Source organism: Diuraphis noxia, unplaced genomic scaffold, assembly GCF_037042655.1.
Source record: "Diuraphis noxia isolate RWA-SAM2 unplaced genomic scaffold, SU_Dnox_SAM2 contig0001, whole genome shotgun sequence".
NCBI lineage: Eukaryota > Metazoa > Arthropoda > Insecta > Hemiptera > Aphididae > Diuraphis > Diuraphis noxia.
The window spans coordinates 64304251-64326237 of NW_028301711.1; the positions used below are offsets into that span (position 1 = coordinate 64304251).

The following is a 21987-nucleotide window of genomic DNA, read 5'->3' on the forward strand; positions in this document are numbered from 1 at the left end:
CCAGTTATCATTATAGTTCAATGATCAACTGAAACTCGGATAGCCGCCTCTATCTTACTCTATGGTCTAATAGAGACACCAGACGACCAGACAGTAAATAAAGGCCGTGGATAGAGACCCGGAAAAATCGGGATTGTTGATAACAATCTTATCAGTCCCGGACAATTATTTATCATATTGTGCATGCGCGGGGACCTAACCTAACCTGCTGAAACTTGAAAACTATTTTTTTATTCAAGTATGTTACTTAGTATATCTTTTGTAATTAATCAATCAAAAATTATATCTAAAATTTGTTTTCTTAATAGTTATCAATTATCATAAGCAATAGGCATGAACATATTATAATAAAAGGTATCTATAGGCTTGCTAGGTACATCTGCATTTATAGACCATGCCAAGCATTTCTATTATTGTGGATAGGTAAACATTTTGGATGGTGGCAAAAATAGTAGCGAATATAGTGATTAATTGTAAAATAGGAATGCACCACCTGCAAGCTGTGTCTGTGCACGCCAATGTACAGGTTAAATTATCAAAGTTAAATAAAGGACCATACAAAAATATATTTTTTGAATAAATAATGTAAATAAATCATTATACATACCTATAAAGATACTATAATATGTACCTAAGTACCTATAATATATGTTTCTGTGTTATAAATATATTTAGAAATAATTTTTAAACACAATTGATTTTTTATTTTATTAAAGTACTGTGTATTACAATAACATATTAAGATGTTCATCGTGTGATACTGTAAAAGTCTCTTGCATACAACTAAAAAATTTTACATTTCTAACATCATAACATTCATAATTAATTCCATTAAACTATTATATAAACATATAAATATAATTTATACACCTTTATACAAATATAATAATTTATGGTATGTTTAATAATGTAAAACAAATAAGCTGGTAACCAAATCTCTATTGACATGCAAAGTTCTCAAGAACATTTTTAATTTGAATATTCAAGGTAGTACCTATCGGTAGATAAGTTATTAGTTGTATTAATTATAAATTAAATATAAAATCTTATTTAGTTTTATTTAAGACAAATTATTAGATAGAAAATAGAAATGTTTGCACATTATACTAAAGAGTCAGATTTATGTAGTTAGACATTTAAAACATCATGTATATTTGAAATATCCTATAATACTTTCAATACTTAAGACCTAAGTTTCTGGTGAGCTTAATTCTAAATAAAAATAAATTATTTTATATTTTTTATAAATTTAAACCAATATATTTTATAACTGTTGAATGCATAAATTTATTGCAATATTAAATAAATGCACAACTCAATTTAGTTTTAATTTATAACATGTTAATAAACACATTTGTTTCATACAATCTTAACAATAATTTAATGTCTATACTTCATTCCTGACAATCATAATTAATTTCAAAAATGATCAAATGGTTATCCAGTAATATCACTCAGTATGTCATCCATCTGAAATTGACAAAGATGAAATATACAAATGAACTGAAGAAAACTTAATTGAGTGTCCATGTTATACATTGATATCTTGGTCTATCTGGAACTTGGAACCCCTTCTTTGCTATTTACAACAAAGAAACAAATGAATTTAATTGTAATTCTTGTAAATATATTTTAAATGTAACCATATAGAACATATGTGTGACTCAACTACCACAAATTATGTGTTATTGATTTATTTTGATAACACCTTGGATGACAAACAGTATCTTTCCAATATGGCATACTGACATAGTTAATATATGTGTAGTTGTATGCATAATATATTAGGTACAGTGTGAACTTGTATTATTTTTCTATGTCATAGGTTATTTTGGTCATAAATAATAATTATATCACTATACTTACTATATTATTATACTATATTCCAAATAAGTTTGGAAAAACTGTGCAGCCTCTGATGATAGGGCGCTGTGATTGGCTAGTAGTTAACAACCGCTAACGAGAGTGAAACTCGGAATGTTCTATCGTCAGAATATTGAATTTTTAATACTTGTTAAGTGTTTCTTTACAATTTAATTAATATGTTCAACTGTCTGTACTATTAAAACTGGATACTGGTTCAACAAAATTTTAACACCTACAAATTAAAAGTTTGTTAAAAATATTTCAAAGCACCATATATTTTCTCTCAGACCTAAGATAAACATAACAACCAAATTTTCGAACAGCAGATCCAATTTTGTAATGTTAGCTTTAATATTAGAATTAACATAGAATCAAAATTGAAAGAAAAAATATTTTACAAGTAAATATTTATTTATATTTTAATTTTAAATGAAATTATGGGTATTTAAAATTTGTAACATATATTTTACTTTGTTATTTATTTATCATGACTAAACGGGCTGAGAATTTTGGACACAAATATCAATTCATGCACACATTTAAATATACCATACTAAAACTGTATCACATAATATCAGACAATATAATAATATGAACATACAAATAACTCATTTTTAAATTAAAATATCAATAAAATTCTCTAAGGTTCCCACAATAACATTTTTAGCTTTTAATTTTAGAATTCACTTTAATATTAATGTTTTTATAACTTGAATTAGAATCTTTAAAATGTATACTTTGTCTGTAGAAGTGTAGAATTGCCTTTAAGAAAATCATCATCTGAAAAATTGTCAATTCATTGGCTGGACTTCCTAATTCCTAGTAGGTGGTACATCATATATTTCAGTTTTGAGAACCATGATATAATACATTGTGTGAACTAAAAACAGTAACAGACAACAGTAAGTTAACTTAAACTATTAAGTGACGTTTAACAAACATTTAAAATTTTAGAGACCTCAGATATTTACTTTCTTAAGTGTACCGTGAGTAATAATTCATTATTGAGTAAGTTTCTGAGTATTAACATTAAGACTAAACCATTAAACTGCTAAGTTTAATGTCTATAAAGACTACTAAGACTATAGTCTGTGGCAGTCCTGGACGGATCCCACAAAGATAATTATGGTGGTGTGTTAACAAAAAAAAAACACTTTCGTTTTTGATCGCAGATGTGCGGTGGTTGTTTTTATTTTAACAACAAAAAACAAAAAAAATATGTGTGATGAGGAAGTAAAGTAAAAAAAAAACAAAAAGCACACAATAGAGAGCACGATTGCACGGGGAGGGTACGACACGGGCGAGGACGATCGGTGCGTGGTGTTTGTCACTCAAGCGCGGTCGTAAAACTAAAAACTTGCTACAAGCCGGTTCGCGGTACCGGCGGTCGACATTTCCAGGCGCGCTTATCGCGTGTTGGTGTCGGCCGTCGTCGATTGGCGGTTGACAGAGAGAATAGACGGCGCGGGTTTCCGCGCAAAGGCCGTTTGAATTCAAACGGCTATTACGCGGGACGCGTCAAGTCATTGTTCATTAATCAACATAAACAATAATATTAATGACCTAGTCAGTCTTTGATAAGAATGTGTACATCGGATCGCCTATATAAGTTCTGAACATATTAGAAAATAATATATTGGCAGTGGTTGGATACTTAGATGTATAGTATAGGCCAGACGTATTCAAACTTTTTCATCCCAAGGCTCCTTTGAGTCTTCACAAAATGTTGACGGCTCCCACCCAAATTAAAAATGACAAAGAAATCAATGTTTATATGAATGTAATTTATATTTTATACTAATTATTTATTTACCATATTACATATATCAAAAAAATTATAAATAAGTAGTTATTGTAAAAAAAAAATATAACAAAATATTTTATGTTTAGTCTTAGGAAATATAACTCAATAATATTAAATAATCAATATTACTTATTACTAGATTATTAGTGAGATTGATGCGCTTGCTTATGCTTCATAATATGTTCAAACCGTGGCTCAAGTTTGGAAATAGCTATTCTCATCTCCTTCTCAACGTTCACTTTTGATCGATATTTTGTTTTAATTACAGCTAACGCAGAAAACCCGGTCTCACAGAGGTACGAAGTTGCAAAAGGTGTTACATTTTTCAAAGCTTTGGTGGCCAATTCGGTGTATTTTAGTTTCACATGCGTCCAAAATTGTGTTAACGACGATGATCCGAACATGGTCTTCATTGTGGAATCTGATGTTACATCGATCCACTGTTCTTGTTCAATAGATGACAAATTTGTTGGAAGACAGCACTGAAGGGATCTTTGATCCAACTTTGTTGTTGAGTATTTTGTGGAAAATAGTGTTCGAAATTAATTTTGAGGTTAGATAAGTGGTCAATGAACTCATTTTTGACGAAGTCATTCAAGTTCATATCATTTTCTTTTAGAAATGTATGGAGCATAGGAAAGCAATCATTAAAAGCGTTGTCTTCTATTTTAGTCTTCCATAAAACTAATTTTCTTTGGAAAGCCGTAATTTTATCAAGAAGCTAAAAAATGTGGGTTTCATTTCCTTGTAACGATTTATTTAATATATTAAGCTTTGAAAAAATATCGAAAAGATATGACAGTTTTGTAAGAAAATCAGTGTCTTCAAATTTGTTGTGGTATTCATGGTGGTCTAAAAGAAAAATATGAAGTTCTTTTCTAAGTTCGAATACTCTTGCCACTACATTTCCACGTGAAAGCCATCGAGAATTGCAATAGTAAAGTAAGGAAGTGTGCTCAGCTCCCATATCAACACACATTTGTTCGAAACATATGGATTTCAACGGACGAGTTTTGATGAAGTTAACGATTTTAATAGTTGATTGCAATACCTCATCAAGAGATGGGCTGATAGATTTTGAAGCGAGAGCTTCTCTGTGAATTGTACAATGAGTATACAGCAAATGGGGCTTTTCTTTTAATGAGGGCTTGAAGTCCGTTGTAATATCCTGACATCGAACGAGCTCCATCAGTACAAATACCACAGCACATTTCCCACATTAAATTATTTTCCATTATGAAAAAATCGAGCATTTGAAACAAATCTACTGCTCTAGCTTGACTTTTAATTCGGTAAAAAAGAAGATCTTCGTGAAAAACGCCACCATCTATAAACCTCACGTAACAGATTAGGTGGCCATCATTATTATTATCAGTGGCTTCGACCAGTTGTAGAGAAAAATCCTTGCCTTTTAATTTATCTATCAACTGATCGTTAATATCTTCAGCCAAATCAAGTATTCTGCGACTAATAGTAGTATCTGATAATGGTATGTTCATTAATTGCTTGGCAGCAGCCTCCCCAAGCATAATTAATACCATATCCATTGCTGCCGGTAAAATGAGCTGTTCTGCGATAGTGTGTGGTTTTTTACATTTAGCGACCTGATAAGCAACTTTGTAAGATGCAAGCAGAGCCTTAGAAGGGATCTTAGCATGCTTGGCAAAGGTTGTCTTTTGTTCACGCATTGCTTTTAATTTTGACTCAAAATATGTACGTGGTTTGTTTTTCAAAGTTTCATGTACCGTTTCCAAATGACGTTTCATTTTATTAGAGAGCATGCTTTCAACAGCCATCACTTTGAAACAAATAACACACTGTGGACGTTCTTTATTCTCCACTACCGTATACGTAAAACCATAATATCCATGTAACTCTCATCATATTTACGGTGTTTTGATTTTCTTATAGTATTAGAACTATCAAAATTCCGGATTATCACGTTTAGGTCTGTTCAAAAATTTATCCATCCTGATACAACTCTAAAACTTAACTAACACGAGAAAACTATCACTTGTGTACACGTAAACACGTTAATAGTCAATGGATAAACACAACTCGCGACTAATACTGCCAAACACGACATACGCACTGATAATTTAATGATGGCAGTCGATAGTATCGCTATCGCTATCGCGACTTACGCGACCAATTAAAGCTATATTTAGTGAATGATTGTTATAGAGAGTAGCCTGTAGACAGTGTAGACAATAAAATTCAATGTTTCCCAAACGGTGTGCCTCAATGATAATAATAAACGTTTTTCGTAAAAATATTTTATTAATTAAAAATAATTTATATTAAAAATATTTTAAAATATTTATTGGTTTTCAATTTTATGACGTGGCTTCCTTCGACAACTCCCGCGACGCACAGTTTGAATACCTCTGGTATAGGCAGTATAGCACGGTAAAAGGAGGACATGTCGCACACACCGTTTCATCCCCGTAAAAAAAAACGAGTCCATGGCATAGACATATTAAGAATATATTATTTCTTAAATGTCTATGGTCCACGGACATTTCGTCCCCGTCTATTATTAGAATAGGACATTTGGCACACATGAATAATTATGTATACTAGTATACTTATTTCACGGAAAATACCATATACTAATAAATAATAATATACCTTAGTATATTATTCGTGTATTTATTTAGCTACCCATGAAACGTTTAGTCCCAGCCTGGGACTCCCAGGTATTTTTAATCCCCAAATACAAATCGCTTTTTTTAAACTTAAAATTTCATTTATTTTTAAAACGTTCAATTTCAATATAATTTATAAATTATATTAATAAGTGGCGATGACCACATTAGAAGTAGGTATAGACAACCAAAAACACATTTAATTGACTTTGACTTTATTTGAAAATTGACTATGACAATGTTATCCAAATACAATATTCACCAACCAACAAATGTTTTTGATAACTGTACATTTGTAAATGTACCTGTTATATTTTTATATAGGTACTTCCTTTTTTTTAGTTTATTAATGTAGAACGTAAAAACTTTTTTTTAAATGTTATAATATAATGTGGCTATCCCCACATATTAATATCAATTATATTGAAATCGTGCATTTTAAACAGAATTGAAATTTTAAGTTAAAAGTAAGCAATACAATTTGGTGTAGTACCAAAGTTGGATTACCTAAATTTGATTGGACTAAATACTGTGTGTTATTTTTACCTATCAATCCTGAAGGTAATCATTGGAATTTATTTATTATGGACTTCATTTTGGGCTGTGTGTTTTACTTGGATCCTATGCGTCCAGAATCAGGTGACTTATACTTACCTCAATTAAAAAAAGGCGGGTACGTCGTGTATGTCACTCGGTTGTACATTACAGCATATAAATACTTATAAATTTAAAATTTAGTTATTGGCACTTCAAAACATTTTTTAAATTAAATAATTTAAAATTGAATTTACTTAAATTTGTATTCAATTTTACATACCTACTAAAAAGTTAATGAATATTATATTTATTTTAGTTATCTCGACATTTTGAGAAAGAGGGAAAATTTTTCTCAATCCAATATAGATGCAGTGATAGATGCATTTATAAATGGTGGATTAAGTAAAAAAGCAGCTGCTCAAAAATATGGTATACCAAGATCTACTTTACAACATAGACTTAAAAATCCAAATTTGAAAATTACATGCGGACCACCAACAGTACTAACTCAAGATGAAGAAGATTTATTACAAACTTGGATTATTGATAGTTGTAGGAGAGGCTTTCCAAGGCGAAAGGAAGACTTATTAAATAGTGTTCAGAAATTGCTGGAAATTAACAAAAGACAAAATCCTTTTAAAAATAATTTGCCAGGTATTTTAACAATATAAAATGTTAGGTTGATATACACATATAGAATACTTAGGTATATGTATGTTGTTTTGTAGGCTTTGGATGGTACAAAGCATTTATGCGAAGACATCCATCAATTTCTGTACGTACTAGTGAACATGTCACATCAGCGAGTGCATGTATCAGTGAAACAGATATCAAAAAATGGTTTTCTGAAGTCCATCTATATTTAGAAGAAAATGGTTTGAATGAAATATTAGAAGATCTAACTAGAGTGTTTAATGGAGATGAAACTGGCTTTTCATTATGTCCCAAGAATAAAACTGTTCTAGCTCCAAGAGGAGTAAAAGACATATATGAGGTAGCTATTGGTAATTCTAAAGAAAATATTACTGTTATGTTCTCATTCAATGCTGCAGGTTCTATGTGTCATCCTATGATTATTTATAATTACCAGAGAATTCCTCAAGATATTTTAAAATCTGTGCCTCCCCAGTGGGGAATTGGTCATTCTGATTCAGGATGGATGAAATCAGAAGTATTTTATGAGTACATAGCCAATATATTTCATCAATTTTTGATTGAAAAAAGAATAAAACTTCCTGTTATATTATTTGTCGATGGGCATAAAAACCATCTTACATTTCAATTAAGTGAACTATGTTCCAATTTAAGTATAATTTTAATTGCACTGTATCCAAACTCCACCCGAATTTTGCAACCAGCTGATGTGGCTTCCTTTCGACCACTAAAATCTGGCTGGAAAAGAGGTGTGTCTGAATGGAGAAACGAAAATGGTTTATGTTCAGCTGTCACTAAAAAGGACTTTGCTCCTATTTTGAAAAAAGTTATTGATGAATTCATTAAACCAGAAACACTAATTAATGGTTTCAAAGCCTGCGGTTTATATCCATGGAATCCAGATTCCATTGATTTAAAAAAATGTCTTGGAAAAAAACAATTAAAGGAAAATATTGACGAAGGAAGTAGTTTTCAAATACCTAATTCTATAGGCCTTGAATAGTTTTGTGATATTGTAGGTCCTACTTATGCTGAGAAATTAAAAAATATTAATAATGTTAATGAACAATATTCTGATTCAAATGAAATGCATGTTATAAATAAGATTTACAAATTGTTAAGTGGTTGTACTGATAATGTTTTAAATGATAATGAGAACTGTACTACAAAAGTCTGTACAAATAATTCATTCAAAGAAATTGATGACGATAATGTAATTTTAGTTCCTGGAGAAATTAATGAAGATAATGTAATTTTAGTTCCTGAAGAAATTAATAAAAGCTTTTGGGATAGTAGTGATGTAGTTGAAGATATGATATTAGAAAAGAAAACTAATCAAGAGGAGATGACTAAGAGCGTAGAAGAAACCCCAAATTTGTTCTTAAACATTATTAGTGAAAATCAGAATATCCAAGATGAAATGGAAATAGAGAGAACTTTAGAGACACCAAGAACTATAAATAAAAATATATTTAAAATATCTCCTCTACAATCATGTCTTGTTTGGCCAGTTACTCCTAAACGTTCTACTGAAAGAATACCGTATGTTATATCATCAGAAAGTTGGCAGAATATACAACAGACTAAAGCAGAAAATAAAAAAAAGATTGAGATGGAAAAAGAAGACAGAAAAAAATATAGAATTGAAAATAGGTTGAAGAAGAGTAGTTTAACTGGAAAAACTCTTAAAAAACAACCAACTCGTGTCGAAAAGTTAAAGGTTGCGAGAAATATATTTCCTGAAAAAATCATTAAAAAAAAATACCAACTGAAACTATAACTAGTGGAGCATTAGTTGAACAAATTGATAGCCATAAAAATGTTGTGTTACTTAATGTTGATGATGATGAGAGTGTTAATGATGTAATAACACTTATGTTACAGTAGGACTATGTTTTAGCTGTGGAAAAAACTTAAGTGAAATATCAAAAGGTGTTGATTGTACTTTTTGTTCCCATATGTACCATTTGAAATGTTTAACCAAAGATGAATTCTGTGATTTAGCCATTTAGGTGTAGGAGAATCATTTCTATTTATTTGCAAACCATGCCAAAACAAACTTAAAGTAGTTTATAAGTATAAGGTTAGTAGGAAATAAGTTCTAATTTGTTTAAGTAATCTGGTCAACAAAGTAAATGGACGACTGATTGTTTTTATTACTAAAATGTATTTTTAAAGGTTGACTAAAGTTGTCTTAATTTTTTATTTTTTCTTTGGTGGTCTTGTACATATCAAAAGTTTTGAATGAAAAGGTAAAATATTTTTTTTTTAATTCAGTAATCTGGTCAATGTTAGTTGTAATGCTGATTGTTTTAATGATTTATAAGAATTTTTAATTTTTATAGACTAAATTGTTCTTATTTTTTAAATCATTCTATGAGTATTTAATAAAAAACCTAGCTGTGCGCAATGATAAATTTAATAAATGTATTGTATTTACAATTGGCGCTTGTTAACTGTTGTGTCATATTTTTAATTGTTTTTATAATTTATAAGTATTTTTAATTTTTAATGCTAAGGCCTTCTTCACGCGAGGCAATTCCTAGACGACGCGACGGATACTCGAGTATCTTGTAAATCACTTCCTATATTTAGTACTTGAAACTTTGAAAGACACAAACGACGCTACTCCCAAACGACGCGTATCCTACGCGTATTCTACCAGTCTCTCGCGACTTGCAAGGAAGGTCGCCCGTCGTCTGCGTCGCCTGCGTCTCCCGAATATTATATTATTATACAAATGTTTTCGAGTGTTAACCAGTTTTTGAATTAAACAACTATGGCTGAACACGCTTTCAATATAAAGTTTGTGGGCGAAGTTGAAAAAAGGCCAGAACTTTATAATTACACTTTGCCTCAATATTCCCGTAAAGATGTTGCGGAGAAGGGCTGGATGGAAGTCGGGAAGGAAATGGACTTGCCAGGTAAAAAAAAATGTTTAATTGAATGAAAATATAGTTAATAATGGTTATATAATTACATATATTATGTATATTATATTAATATTAATTATAATTTTTAATTATTATATAATACCTATACTCTATAGGCAATATATATATATATATATACAATATATACCTTTACTCTATATGTTTAATTCGGGCTAATCTATTATTTTTATTTTTAGTTCAACTATTTAATTATATACGATTCATATTAATAATTTAAACGCGTGTTTATTTTTTTCAAGTTATAAATTATCTACAATATTATACTATCATGAACCATTATAAAAATAGTCTTATTTCAAAATGACATTAATTGTGAATTGCTCTTATCGTTCTATTATTATTCGTATTTGGTACGTCTGAACGATACGAACTATATTATTGTATCGTACTTATTCTATATTTAAAAAAAAAGCGTGTAATAACAAAAACAATTTAATATAAAAAAAAAATAATAATAAGTAATGTAAAATATTATAAATCATTAATAAAATATATTATTATACAATATCAAATACAATATTTCCACTGCCAAGGAAGAGACGCTTGAGGGGTGATAAAGTAGGATGCTAAATAATTTCTTATATCGTTTGTGGAAGAACAACTATTTATTACGATATTTGGAATATTATTATCGTTTTGTAAAGGTAAGACTGCGACTCCGCCTGTGACATTTTCGTCATGTTGTGAAATGCGGTTAGCATGCATACCTTCATGTATACCTTCTCTTTATCTCTTTTTCTAACGAAATTGTGAAGAACACAAACACTTTTTATTATATTATTAATTTTCTCTATATCTCGGCAACGGATTGGACTATTTAGTACCTGGAATTGTTAATTGTAAATTGTTCTTATTTTTCAAATCATTTTATGAGTATTTAATAAAAAACCTAGCTGTGTTCAATGATTAATTAATTTAATTTATAATATTAACTATTATTTAAACTTGTTTGTGGATAATAGGTGTACAGTAAAAAGAACAGATCTATTTGCGATTGTAATTGTGTGTTAATAGATTTTTACATTAGGTATACTCAATAGTATCATAATATATTATTAAGATGTTCTTTAGTAATAAGACTTACCTAACCTACTTAAAATATTATTTTAAACTCTAAAATAAACCGACTTTTTTTGAGATATTTATAGACAACGGAAATTTTCAATTTTTCTGAATATTTTCTTTTGAAGTGTCAATAAAATTTGTTTGTTCCTATCAAAATACTTTAAAATTTAATACAAAGTTCCTCATAAGTTATTCTTATAGTGATTAAAAAATTATAAAAATACATAGGCACAATTTTTTTTTATTAGCATTTGAAGTTCAAATATTGACTTAATACGTAAAAATTAAGGCAATTTTCAAATTACCTTAGATAGAAATTCATAAAAGTTTTTTTTTTTTAGATCAAAGATTTGAAAATAAATACAAGGCTCCTAACACATTGTAACAATAGCAGTTGAAAAATATTAAAAATACATAGGCACGATTTTTTTTTTATAAGCATTTAAAATTCAAATTTTGACTTAATGCGTAAAAATTACGGCAATGTTCAAATTATCTTAGATAGAAATTCTTAAAGTATTTTCGTTTTATATCTAAGATTTTAAAATTTAATACAAGGCTCCTAACATATTTTTACAATAGCAGATGAAAAATAAATTTCAGACCCTGACCTAGCTTACTGTCAGCAGTCACTATAACTTATAAGTTATAACAATTACTTTTATATTTGAGTATTTTAAAAACTAAAAACACATATTATAGGCATCTACTGCAGATCTACTTAAGATATTTTATCGGTACTTGTAGGCTGTATCTAAGATTCTCAACAGAAACTAATCAATAAATAATGCATGTACATTTATATTACATATATTAACATGTTTTATACAGTAATTGATTTACTTTTATAATATTATATGGGGCGTGTGCTGTGTGGTAGATAGGTGCAGCCTATAGTGGCGTTTGGGTTTTAAATCTGCGGAATACCTTCAGAGCTTGGAAACATTTCTTCTGCTCTATAGATGAGCGGAATGAATTTTGCTGGTCCGTAATATCTGCTTACAGAATAGTATTCATGAAACGGCGGACGCACTAGCCGCGGCACGCCGAAAACCGTTACAGTACTCTGCTTGAGCGTTTTAGCGTCCAAAAACTTTTTCGTCCATTTTGCAACGTCGCTGCGTGAATAGTTCTGTTCGCCGGGTGATGGACGATCGTTGTTCTTCACCGTGTTTTGGGTGTCACTGGCGAAAGAGTGCGTGTCATAATCTACTTTTGTGTTTGGGTCCATAATAGTTTTCATAATTGCTGTTGCCATGGTACTTTTGTGAGTTGTAGACTATTTTTTGTAGGCGCCTACAGTATGGCTATACTACTATCAAATACTTATACAGAGACAGGTTGGAAAAATTCAGTCCATCGAATTATTCGGCCCACTTGCAAACTTAATATCAATAACACCTACAAGGCTACAACTGGCTACATTTCTAAAGTCATATACTATGGCTTGTGCAAGACGCAAGTACAACACGTCTTGGACTCCATTTTTTAACTTTCAATTTTTAACACACATTTTCAGTCAGCAGTCTCATGGTCATGATTTAAGGCCTAAAATTGTAGCGGACCACCGAATTTTACACGGTGATTCGCCGGACCAACTTCAGCCCTGTACTTATACCTACATCTACGCAACAATGAGCGTATCTATATTATGCCTTCACTTATACCTGACAGTTTACATATTTTATGTGTTTGGCTAGGTACCTGCAGGATATACCAGGGCTGGGGATTTATTGATTCCGCCGAAATTACCTTCTTAGGAAAAAGGTTTATATTGATTCCGCCGGCTACTGTTTACAAAATCTACATATTGATTCCGCCGTCTACTGTTAATAATATCTACACATTGATTCCGCCGGACACTGTTCATCCCAAAATTGTATGTCTATTTTAAAATGTATAAATGTAACTAATTTTGATCACATGTCTAAATTGAATAAAACTATAATAATTATATAATTCAAAATGAAAATGCATAATCTAATTAATATGTGAATATATTATAAAATGTATAATCTAAATTTTATAAAATTATAATAATTATATAGTTCAAAATAAAAATATATAAATGTTACTACTTTTGAACAAATTTGGTCACATGTCTAAATTGAATAAACTGATAGTAATAATTGTATGTAGGTATAAAATTAAAATATATATCAGTAACTACTTTTGATAATATTTGGACACGTATTTTAAATAAGTGAACTTAGCAACTTTCTAATTAGACTATACGTTTTAAAATAAATATGCAATGGTGAAGGGGGGGGGATGAAAAGTGTCCGGTGGAATCGATGTGTAGATATTATAAACAGTAGCCGGCGGGATCAATAGCCGGCGGAGTTGATATAAAATCGGCGGAATCGATATACGCCCACCAGGGCTAACCTATAGACGTTGATGGTACATTTATACTTGTTGTACACAATTTTCGATCAAGTTTCGTCCAGTTTTGAACTTAAAATATTTATAAAAATAACTATTTATGGATTTTTTTAGTTACATAATGAACTATTTATGAAAATCCTTATTTTAAATTTTCAAACGAGCTATAAAAATTGAACATTTTATAGTTTTAAAAAACAAAATAATTAGAAAATTTAGATCAATTTCGTAAAAATTTAAATTCTAAATAGGTACTTACGAAAAAAATTGGTGCTAATATATTTTTAAAATTTCTCTTATATAAAAAAATATAAAAGAATAGGTATAAAATATAAAAATATAAAAGAATACAAAAATATGAAATTTCAAATATCATTCAAATAATTAAAATTCCAAGTATCTACATTCTACTGTTACTATTTTTTGAATAATAATATAAGAAAATCGTCGAATGATACTTTATTAATTTATGGCTGGTGATAACTTCAAACGCTAAAAAAATAAATAAATTTGCTTTTAGATAAAATTATTTTTGTTTTTGTCAAAAGTAGGAAAATTTAATGGTAATTTAAAGTTTTGTATTAATTTTTTAGATCTTGGGTGTAAAAAATATACGCATATGATCTAAGATAAACATATTATACATTTTTGGATTTGAGTTATATCATAGAACATAGAAGCGACAGTCAAACAGCTGATCGATTTGTTTTCATTTTTCCGGAGGTTCAACAAGAAGTTGGCAGTGGTGGCTCACCGGCATGATGTTGTAACCGTATTGTAATTTAAAATCTGTAGCATGTTGCATGCACAGATATATAACATTTTTTATATATATAGTATTTTTTATATATCTGTGGTTGCATGTTTCGACTGTTATTACTTTTTTCTGTGATATTGATAATTTAAATTTTTAAAAATTAGGAAATACATTAGGCATTGCGATACGGTTACAACATCATACCGGTCATCCGCTGCCAACATCATGCCGAGCCTCCAGCTCAAGGTCAACAGAAATATTTTTCGGTGATCAATGGGATTTTGATAGCTGTCGCTTCAATTATGTACTATGACTGCTATGGTTATATCTTATATGTATTACAAAATGATTATACAATTACCAACTGTGTGGGATTAATTACAATGTTAATTAATAACAAAAGCAATTAATAAAATAACTAGGTAATTAACTATTTACAAACAAAAAATACGGAAGAAAGTTTAATTATAGTTTAGAGATGTGACAAATGTGTTTTTAATATTTCTCTATTAGTTTTGTGAGAAATCAGTAATACATGTTATCCATGGTATTATACAAAAAATAAATAAGTAAAACAATTTTATTTTATATTAACAATACATAATAAATATTATAAACTAATTTTTGAACTGTTAAAATTAATAATAGTTAACAAAGAAATAACTAAAACTAATATTAATAAACATTTAATCGTTAATACACTTAGCTGCATGTGTTGCTTCCTATCTTACAAACACCTAACATATACCATTCGCATTCTGTAGAAACAGTTTTGTGTGTCACTTTAATATTTGAGTGAATTGACCTTGTACATAGGGTTATTAAGATATTCCAAATTTTAAGTGAGTTTTTAATATGTAAAATATTGCAATCAAAATTATCGTGATTAAGATAAAATATTAAATCTTTTTATCCACAGGTTTAATAATTGGAAAATTCACTCTAGTATTAATTCTAACAAGAAAAAATTGATTCTGATGAACACAAATTTGGTATTGTAAATGTTTAAGATGGAGATGACACAATTGGTATGAAGTCATCATAATTGTACTTATAACAATTTTAACAAATCTATTTGACTACAGTCATTTTAGCTAACTATTTTACGCCATAATAGTTTCATAGGTAATAAGTTATTTCGTTCTTGTAGTTTTTTATCAAATACATTGAAATCTGCTTTTCGAAGCTTTTCCAAATATATATGAAGTGGAACAAATGGTAAGTATATTGATTTAATATGTTTATTTTCCTTCTTCTCCAAATTTTTGGCCTAAAATTTATTTCTAATACAAATTATAATATTAATATGGCTATTAAAAGTTATTATGTTACCTTCATTAGATGACTGTTAGCTCTTGAAGCCAATTCATAAATTGCATCACGAACATTCTGTTCACTTGAATTTCTTATGATATTTTCATAGGAAACCTTATATTTTGACAAAATGTCTTGAGGTATTGATATACGACCAGATTTTGTATTAAAAGGAATACCTCTGATAATGTTTATAATTCCTTGACATTTACCTAGATGACTTACAGCATGATCAACTTTCATGTCCTTAATCCCTGTAATAATATCAAAGTAAGGATATTTTTGAATAAATATTTACTTAGTATAATAGTTTTAATATACTAAGGTATAATATTTAGCAAAAATAATTATTAATAATATAAACAACTTTTAAAAATTAAATTAGATATTTTTGTTATTTAATTTAATACTTATTTATAATAACATTCTCATAATATAAGTTTGATCAATTTATAATACATACATTTTTGTATTTTGTAGCTTTTTTTTGCGAATAGATTATCTTTTTCATTTGTTTATTGTTGCCAAAAAATAAAAATGCAACGATAGAGATAAAATTCTCTTTTGCCTAGTAATGAACATTTGGTAAATCTACTGTAAGTAATGTACTCATAAATAAACAATGTAAATAGTGGTTATGCCCTATTAAGTTATTTAGTTATTAATTACCATGAAAATGCACAAAGTACTTAGAAACACAGTATTCAATCATTAAAATACATTAACTTTGTACAGTTCAGAAAATATAACATAGCCATAAGCTGATAATAAAATGTAGGAAAAGGTTTTAAATGGTTAAAATATTATTTAAGTATATTTAGATATATACAGTGTGATCAAGATTTAAGGTAACACTTAACATCTTAGGGTTTTCGAGAGGCGATATGGATGAGTACCTCAATACATATTTTCAAATAAATTTCAAATTTGTAAACATTTGGTGTGCACATGCGCAATAAAACTTACATTTTTAATAGAAACGCTATTTTTTTCTACATATTTGAATAGATTATTATTTTTTATACATTTTTCGTTTCAAAAGTTTATTTCTATTTACAAAACTGACCAAGTTAGAGTAACCTAAAATTTGAATACATACATAATTTGTGTTTAATGACATTTTCATTTATAACCACTGTAAATAATAAAATAAGTGTGAAATTATTAAACATTATGTTTAGAGTATATTTGTAAATCGTATTAATTAAATGTGTAAAAAAATATATATAGAGATTATAGTAATATTAATATTATAATAAAAAATAAAAAGTATTAACTAAATTAAACTACACAAAGACTTCTTAATATTTTTTGGATACAGATCTATCTGTCAATCTTTAGGATTTACAACCAAAATAAAGGTAGCATGTGATATTTTAAGTGAGGACTAAAGCAAGGCGGAAACTTTGAACAAATTTTTGAGGTGACTTGAATCATGTTTAGAAATTAAACACAAATTATGTATAAATCCAAAAAAACTTTTGAAACAAAAAATGCAAACCAAGTGTTAAAAAATTTGAAATTTATCTGAAAATATGTATTTAGGTACTCCTTATCGCCTCTCGAAACCCCATGTCAATACAAGGCCATCCACCTGAGATGTTTAGTGTTATCTTAAATCGTGATAACACTGTATATTAAAATAAGTTAAGTAACTTTGGTTTAACAATACTATTTTTATTTTAGTGTTAGAATGTCATATTATTTTCTTATGATCATTTATAATGTTATATAAATCAAAATTTGATAAGAATATTTTATTTATTTATATTTAAATACTATTAGGTTTTTTTGCCAATTTGTTGTAATATATTTTTTAGTTCAAAAACAGAAGTTGTTAGTTATTACAGAAATATTACTTTCTATATTATGACCAACACTGATAATGAGGGTAATTCAAAAAAAAAGTGAATACAATTTTATTACATGAAGTATACAAAATGCAAAAAATACAAACCCATTGCTTCTAGAAATAAATAATATACTGGTGAAACAGAGTTTTCAGCATAAGTCTCTAAATCTTCAACGGTTTTCAGAGATGAATTTAACATATAATTTTCTCGAGATGAGATCAAACGTTTCAAGTATATTATACTTAATTTATGCGTTTTTGTTGCCTGTAACAATAAAATAAAATAATTGTTATTGCTATGTATAAAGATAGTTACTCTTACCGTATAAAGTTCGATGAGTACAGGATGTTTTGGAATTTTATTTTGATATATTTCATTCAAAGATGACTCCCAAAATTTAAATCGCATTTCTCCGATTTTCATATCACTTATTTGATCTTGAATAGTTGCTACCTCAATATTAAATGCTCTAACAGCAAAACCGGTTCTTCTAATATTTTTGTGTAATAATAAGGTGCATAAATAATTTTCAAAATCATGTTTTCTGTAAAACAGTTGAATTATTATTTTTATTAATGTCAGCTTAACATTTGATTTTTCAATATTTCACATATTCATTATAGGAAAACACTTTGTATTCATTATTTAAAAGCTAAATGTTTAATTTAAGCAAACATTCACAATTACGAAATGTTCTTACTGATAATCTATTGCCCCATAGTAAGTTTATATATTTTTTTTTATACAGTTATAACTTATTAATTATAACACAATCAAATTAATAATAGTTTATTAATATTTTAATCAGTTGAGTAAATTTTTTAATATGTTATGCTATGTAACTAGTTATATTAGTTCGGTTACAAAATAATAAATGCAAAAAACTGTTTTGATATAATAGTTAGAAGATACCAGTGCAATATGCCTTTATTTAATTAGGCCTATGAGCAACACAGATGAAATTTTTACACCTAAATTTGTTTTCATGATTTTTGAGGGTATGATATAAATTTTATATTTTATTATTATTTGACTTTGAAATCGACTTTAAAAATAATTTGTTTTTTGTAAATTCAAATAATATTTGAGATACTATTCATGAATATTATTTTTGTAAAGGGTGATTTTACTTTAAGCCTACTCAAAAACAAAAAGTTTCTGCGTGAATGTGTATTAGTAGTCTATGTTGTGTAAGTGTTAGAGTGAGCAAACAAACAGTGCGCTTACAACAGTACTAACAGTCCTCTTAAAGCTTGTAAATGTTTGACAGAGATGGTAATTGTTTAAATTGTTTAAATTGCTAACATCCTCTAAGAAAGGTTATCAATATTTTGTAAATAATTATTTAGAATATCATTGAATTACTAATAGATAAAATATTATCAATTAAATTGCATTAACAGTTACATGTCTTCAACAATGTCGGTGTTATATAAGCGTATGCAATTCCTTATTTGTAATTAACATCAAGAATTAGTATCAAGACTTAAATCCAATAATATGTTGTTTAGATTAAGAAATCTAAGTGTCATAACAGTTTATAATCATGGGATACCAAATATAACAACAATGGTTAAAACATAATTAATTCAAATTAGGAACTTTAATTTCATCATATACAATATTTTTTAGGTATCAAGTTATGTATTCGACTTTCATTATATCTTGTATTCAATTGAATCTTAAACATAACATTTAATAGATTAGCCTATTTCATAGACATAAATAAAAGATTTAACCAACTTGTTTGTTATAGTGTCTATGATATATATTTTTTGTTCACATTTATATCAACATAATATAGAATTTTATAATACAGTGAAACCTCCCTTAACAGACACCTTTAAATTGCGGACATCTCCAAATAGCCAAATAAAAATTTATTTTACACTTTGTTTATGGTTTAATTAAAATTAAATATTTTACACTATAAATATAAATTTGATAGTAAAATGAAAGATGTAACACACATTTTGAGACATATAAGAGGTAGGATTTTTAACGGGCTACGAAGTGCACGGGTTCTGCTAGTATTACATTATTTGATGAAAAATTTTTAGATCAAAGTCTTAAAAAGCTTGCGTGTGGAGTCATCAGGTCCTTCTGGAATACAAATATTTAACATTTTTATTTAAGATGAAACTAAAAGCCATATAATTATACTATTTTTTTTTTACCCTTATATATTTTTTAAATATACTTAATTGATATTATATAGTACGTTGGTATTTTACTCTAACTCAGCACAACGGTATATAAAAAAACAACTCTACCAGTACATGGATTTGATAAAACCAATTCAATTATAAACCTCAAAATTTATTTTTTAGAGCAGTGAAAAATCTCAACAGAAAATTCATTAGATGGATTTAAAGATAAAAAATTATTCTTCAGAAATAGTTTTACATTATTTCTACAGCATTCAAAAAATCAATATTAACTGCAAAATAATGAAAACAAATGAGACCATTTACTTAATTTATTAAAATATTGATCATTTTGGATAACTTTAGGTTTGTTTTAGTTTATGTTTAGTTTGTTTCAAGCAATTATTCTTCATTGCATTCAAATTTAATGTTACATAAAAACCATCCACAATATAATATACATTTAAGCAAGTGAGTCTTCATACAGCATTTTTTAAATAATAATAAATAAAAGACATTATTTCCAAAATACAAATGCAAACATGCCATTAATGATACATTAACAAAATTAGCAGTAAATTGTAATTTATACAGAAGAAAATAAGGTAAAACCTCAAATAGACGGGATCGTTCAGGGTCATGAAATTTTTCCGTGTTAACGGGGTTAAAAAAATTGAATTGAATTAAATAAAAGATTAGGGTCGACATAAACGTAACGTTATACAATTTGATATTGAACCAAGCAACTCAGATAATAATGTTGTATAGTGTATACTGTATACATATTGATTTTATTAGTTTTTAATGTTATCGTACACACTCTTACTATTCATTGTCTACGAGTACCGATAATACGAAAATAAATTTATGACACGAAAATCATGTTATATTTCCCTCTTAGTGAGGGTTTTCATCAACTGTCATTACAAAAACGTGTGTCCGATTTGGGCTTAGCGAGGTTTCCGTCTTAGCAGGATAAAATTATATGTAATTTGAAACGGGACCAAAAAAATGTTCAATAATACCGGAGTTTTTCCGTCTTAGCGAGGTTTTACTGTATATTAATTCAAAATAATTGTACTAGGTAAAAGTATAAAAGATATACATTATAAACATATGGATACAGCATCCTTATATTTACATTTTTTGACCCAATATAAATGAGAGAGAAATCATAGTTCTCATACACAGAAGCTATGGTACCAGTTGTGCTGACTAACAGATTTTTGTATGATGCTGCGATTCATAAGTTTAATATCATTGGTCATAAAGTAATGTTGGTAAGATACTTCAATTTAGTCTTGTGCTGTTTTTAATTAATTTATGTCTAGTAATAGAAATTAATTAAATTGTTTCAATTTAATAACTTTAAAATGGTAACACAATGTATTCTGTTACTAATTAGTATCTAATAACACTTATTCCAGTATCATTCAAATAAAGTATTGTGTTTATACTTCCCAAAAATATTTACCTAACTAATTCCAAACAATATTTTCCTGTAGAGTTTTTTCGTACGCAATTTATCGTTTGTACAAAGCGGCAAGACAATTCTTTAATACATTTTCTTATTAACATTTCGTAATTAAATTGATCTAAGTGATCATTGAATCTTTATGATAAATCAAAATTTGAAGATTTAAATGTATATTTCAACGCAATTAGAAAGAAAAAAGTTATTTCCAAACAAAAATCGTATCAAATTAAAAATTTTTTATCATATGATAAGAGCTGATATCAGCACGTGCCCATCAACAAGACACAGTGTAGGCATTCAAAATGTCAATATTAAAATGCGTATTATGTAAACTTAAATTAATAAAAAATAAAGATTTTTTTTGTATAAAATAAGTTTTGCATTAAATTAGCGTTTAAAAAATTTTTTTTTTATAATTCAATTGTTTTTGGATACGTATGTACAAAATTTCAATAACGATCCATAATATGTTTAGTGGGAGAAAAATTGTATAAAGGGAATTTTCTCGTTAATCTTTTGTCGTTGG

The 21987-nt window shown here is 28.1% G+C and overlaps 2 protein-coding genes and 1 long non-coding RNA gene across 5 annotated transcripts; 1 reads left to right on the top strand and 2 right to left on the bottom strand.

Annotated features, from left to right (window-relative positions):
* Nucleotides 1-1335: 1335 nt before the first annotated feature.
* On the bottom strand, nucleotides 1336-3449 carry LOC149061266 (uncharacterized). Of its 2 annotated transcripts, none has more exons than XR_016189636.1 (4): nucleotides 2838-3449; nucleotides 2604-2746; nucleotides 1867-2098; nucleotides 1336-1579 (listed from the first exon to the last, which is right to left on the bottom strand). It is a non-coding gene; the product is annotated as an uncharacterized LOC149061266 (long non-coding RNA). The 2 variants fall into 2 exon arrangements; XR_016189635.1 differs by having other exon boundaries at nucleotides 2825-3449.
* A 3453-nt stretch (nucleotides 3450-6902) lies between these two features.
* On the top strand, nucleotides 6903-9289 carry LOC149061267 (uncharacterized). Its single transcript, XM_089215644.1, has 4 exons — nucleotides 6903-6991; nucleotides 7172-7509; nucleotides 7584-8474; nucleotides 8529-9289. The coding sequence occupies exons 1-4, from the start codon at nucleotides 6903-6905 to the stop codon at nucleotides 9287-9289; spliced, it is 2079 nt and encodes a 692-aa protein (XP_089071770.1).
* A 5943-nt stretch (nucleotides 9290-15232) lies between these two features.
* sicily (NADH dehydrogenase (ubiquinone) complex I, assembly factor 6 homolog sicily) lies at nucleotides 15233-21674 on the bottom strand. 2 transcript variants are annotated; one of them, XM_015514820.2, is made up of 5 exons: nucleotides 21459-21674; nucleotides 18159-18381; nucleotides 17942-18101; nucleotides 16003-16238; nucleotides 15233-15940 (listed from the first exon to the last, which is right to left on the bottom strand). In XM_015514820.2, exons 1-5 carry the CDS (start codon nucleotides 21560-21562, stop codon nucleotides 15761-15763), a joined length of 903 nt encoding a protein of 300 aa, XP_015370306.1. In that variant the 5' UTR covers nucleotides 21563-21674; the 3' UTR covers nucleotides 15233-15760. The 2 variants fall into 2 exon arrangements, with proteins under 2 accessions (XP_015370306.1, XP_015370307.1); XM_015514821.2 differs by having other exon boundaries at nucleotides 15814-15953.
* Nucleotides 21675-21987: the final 313 nt, after the last annotated feature.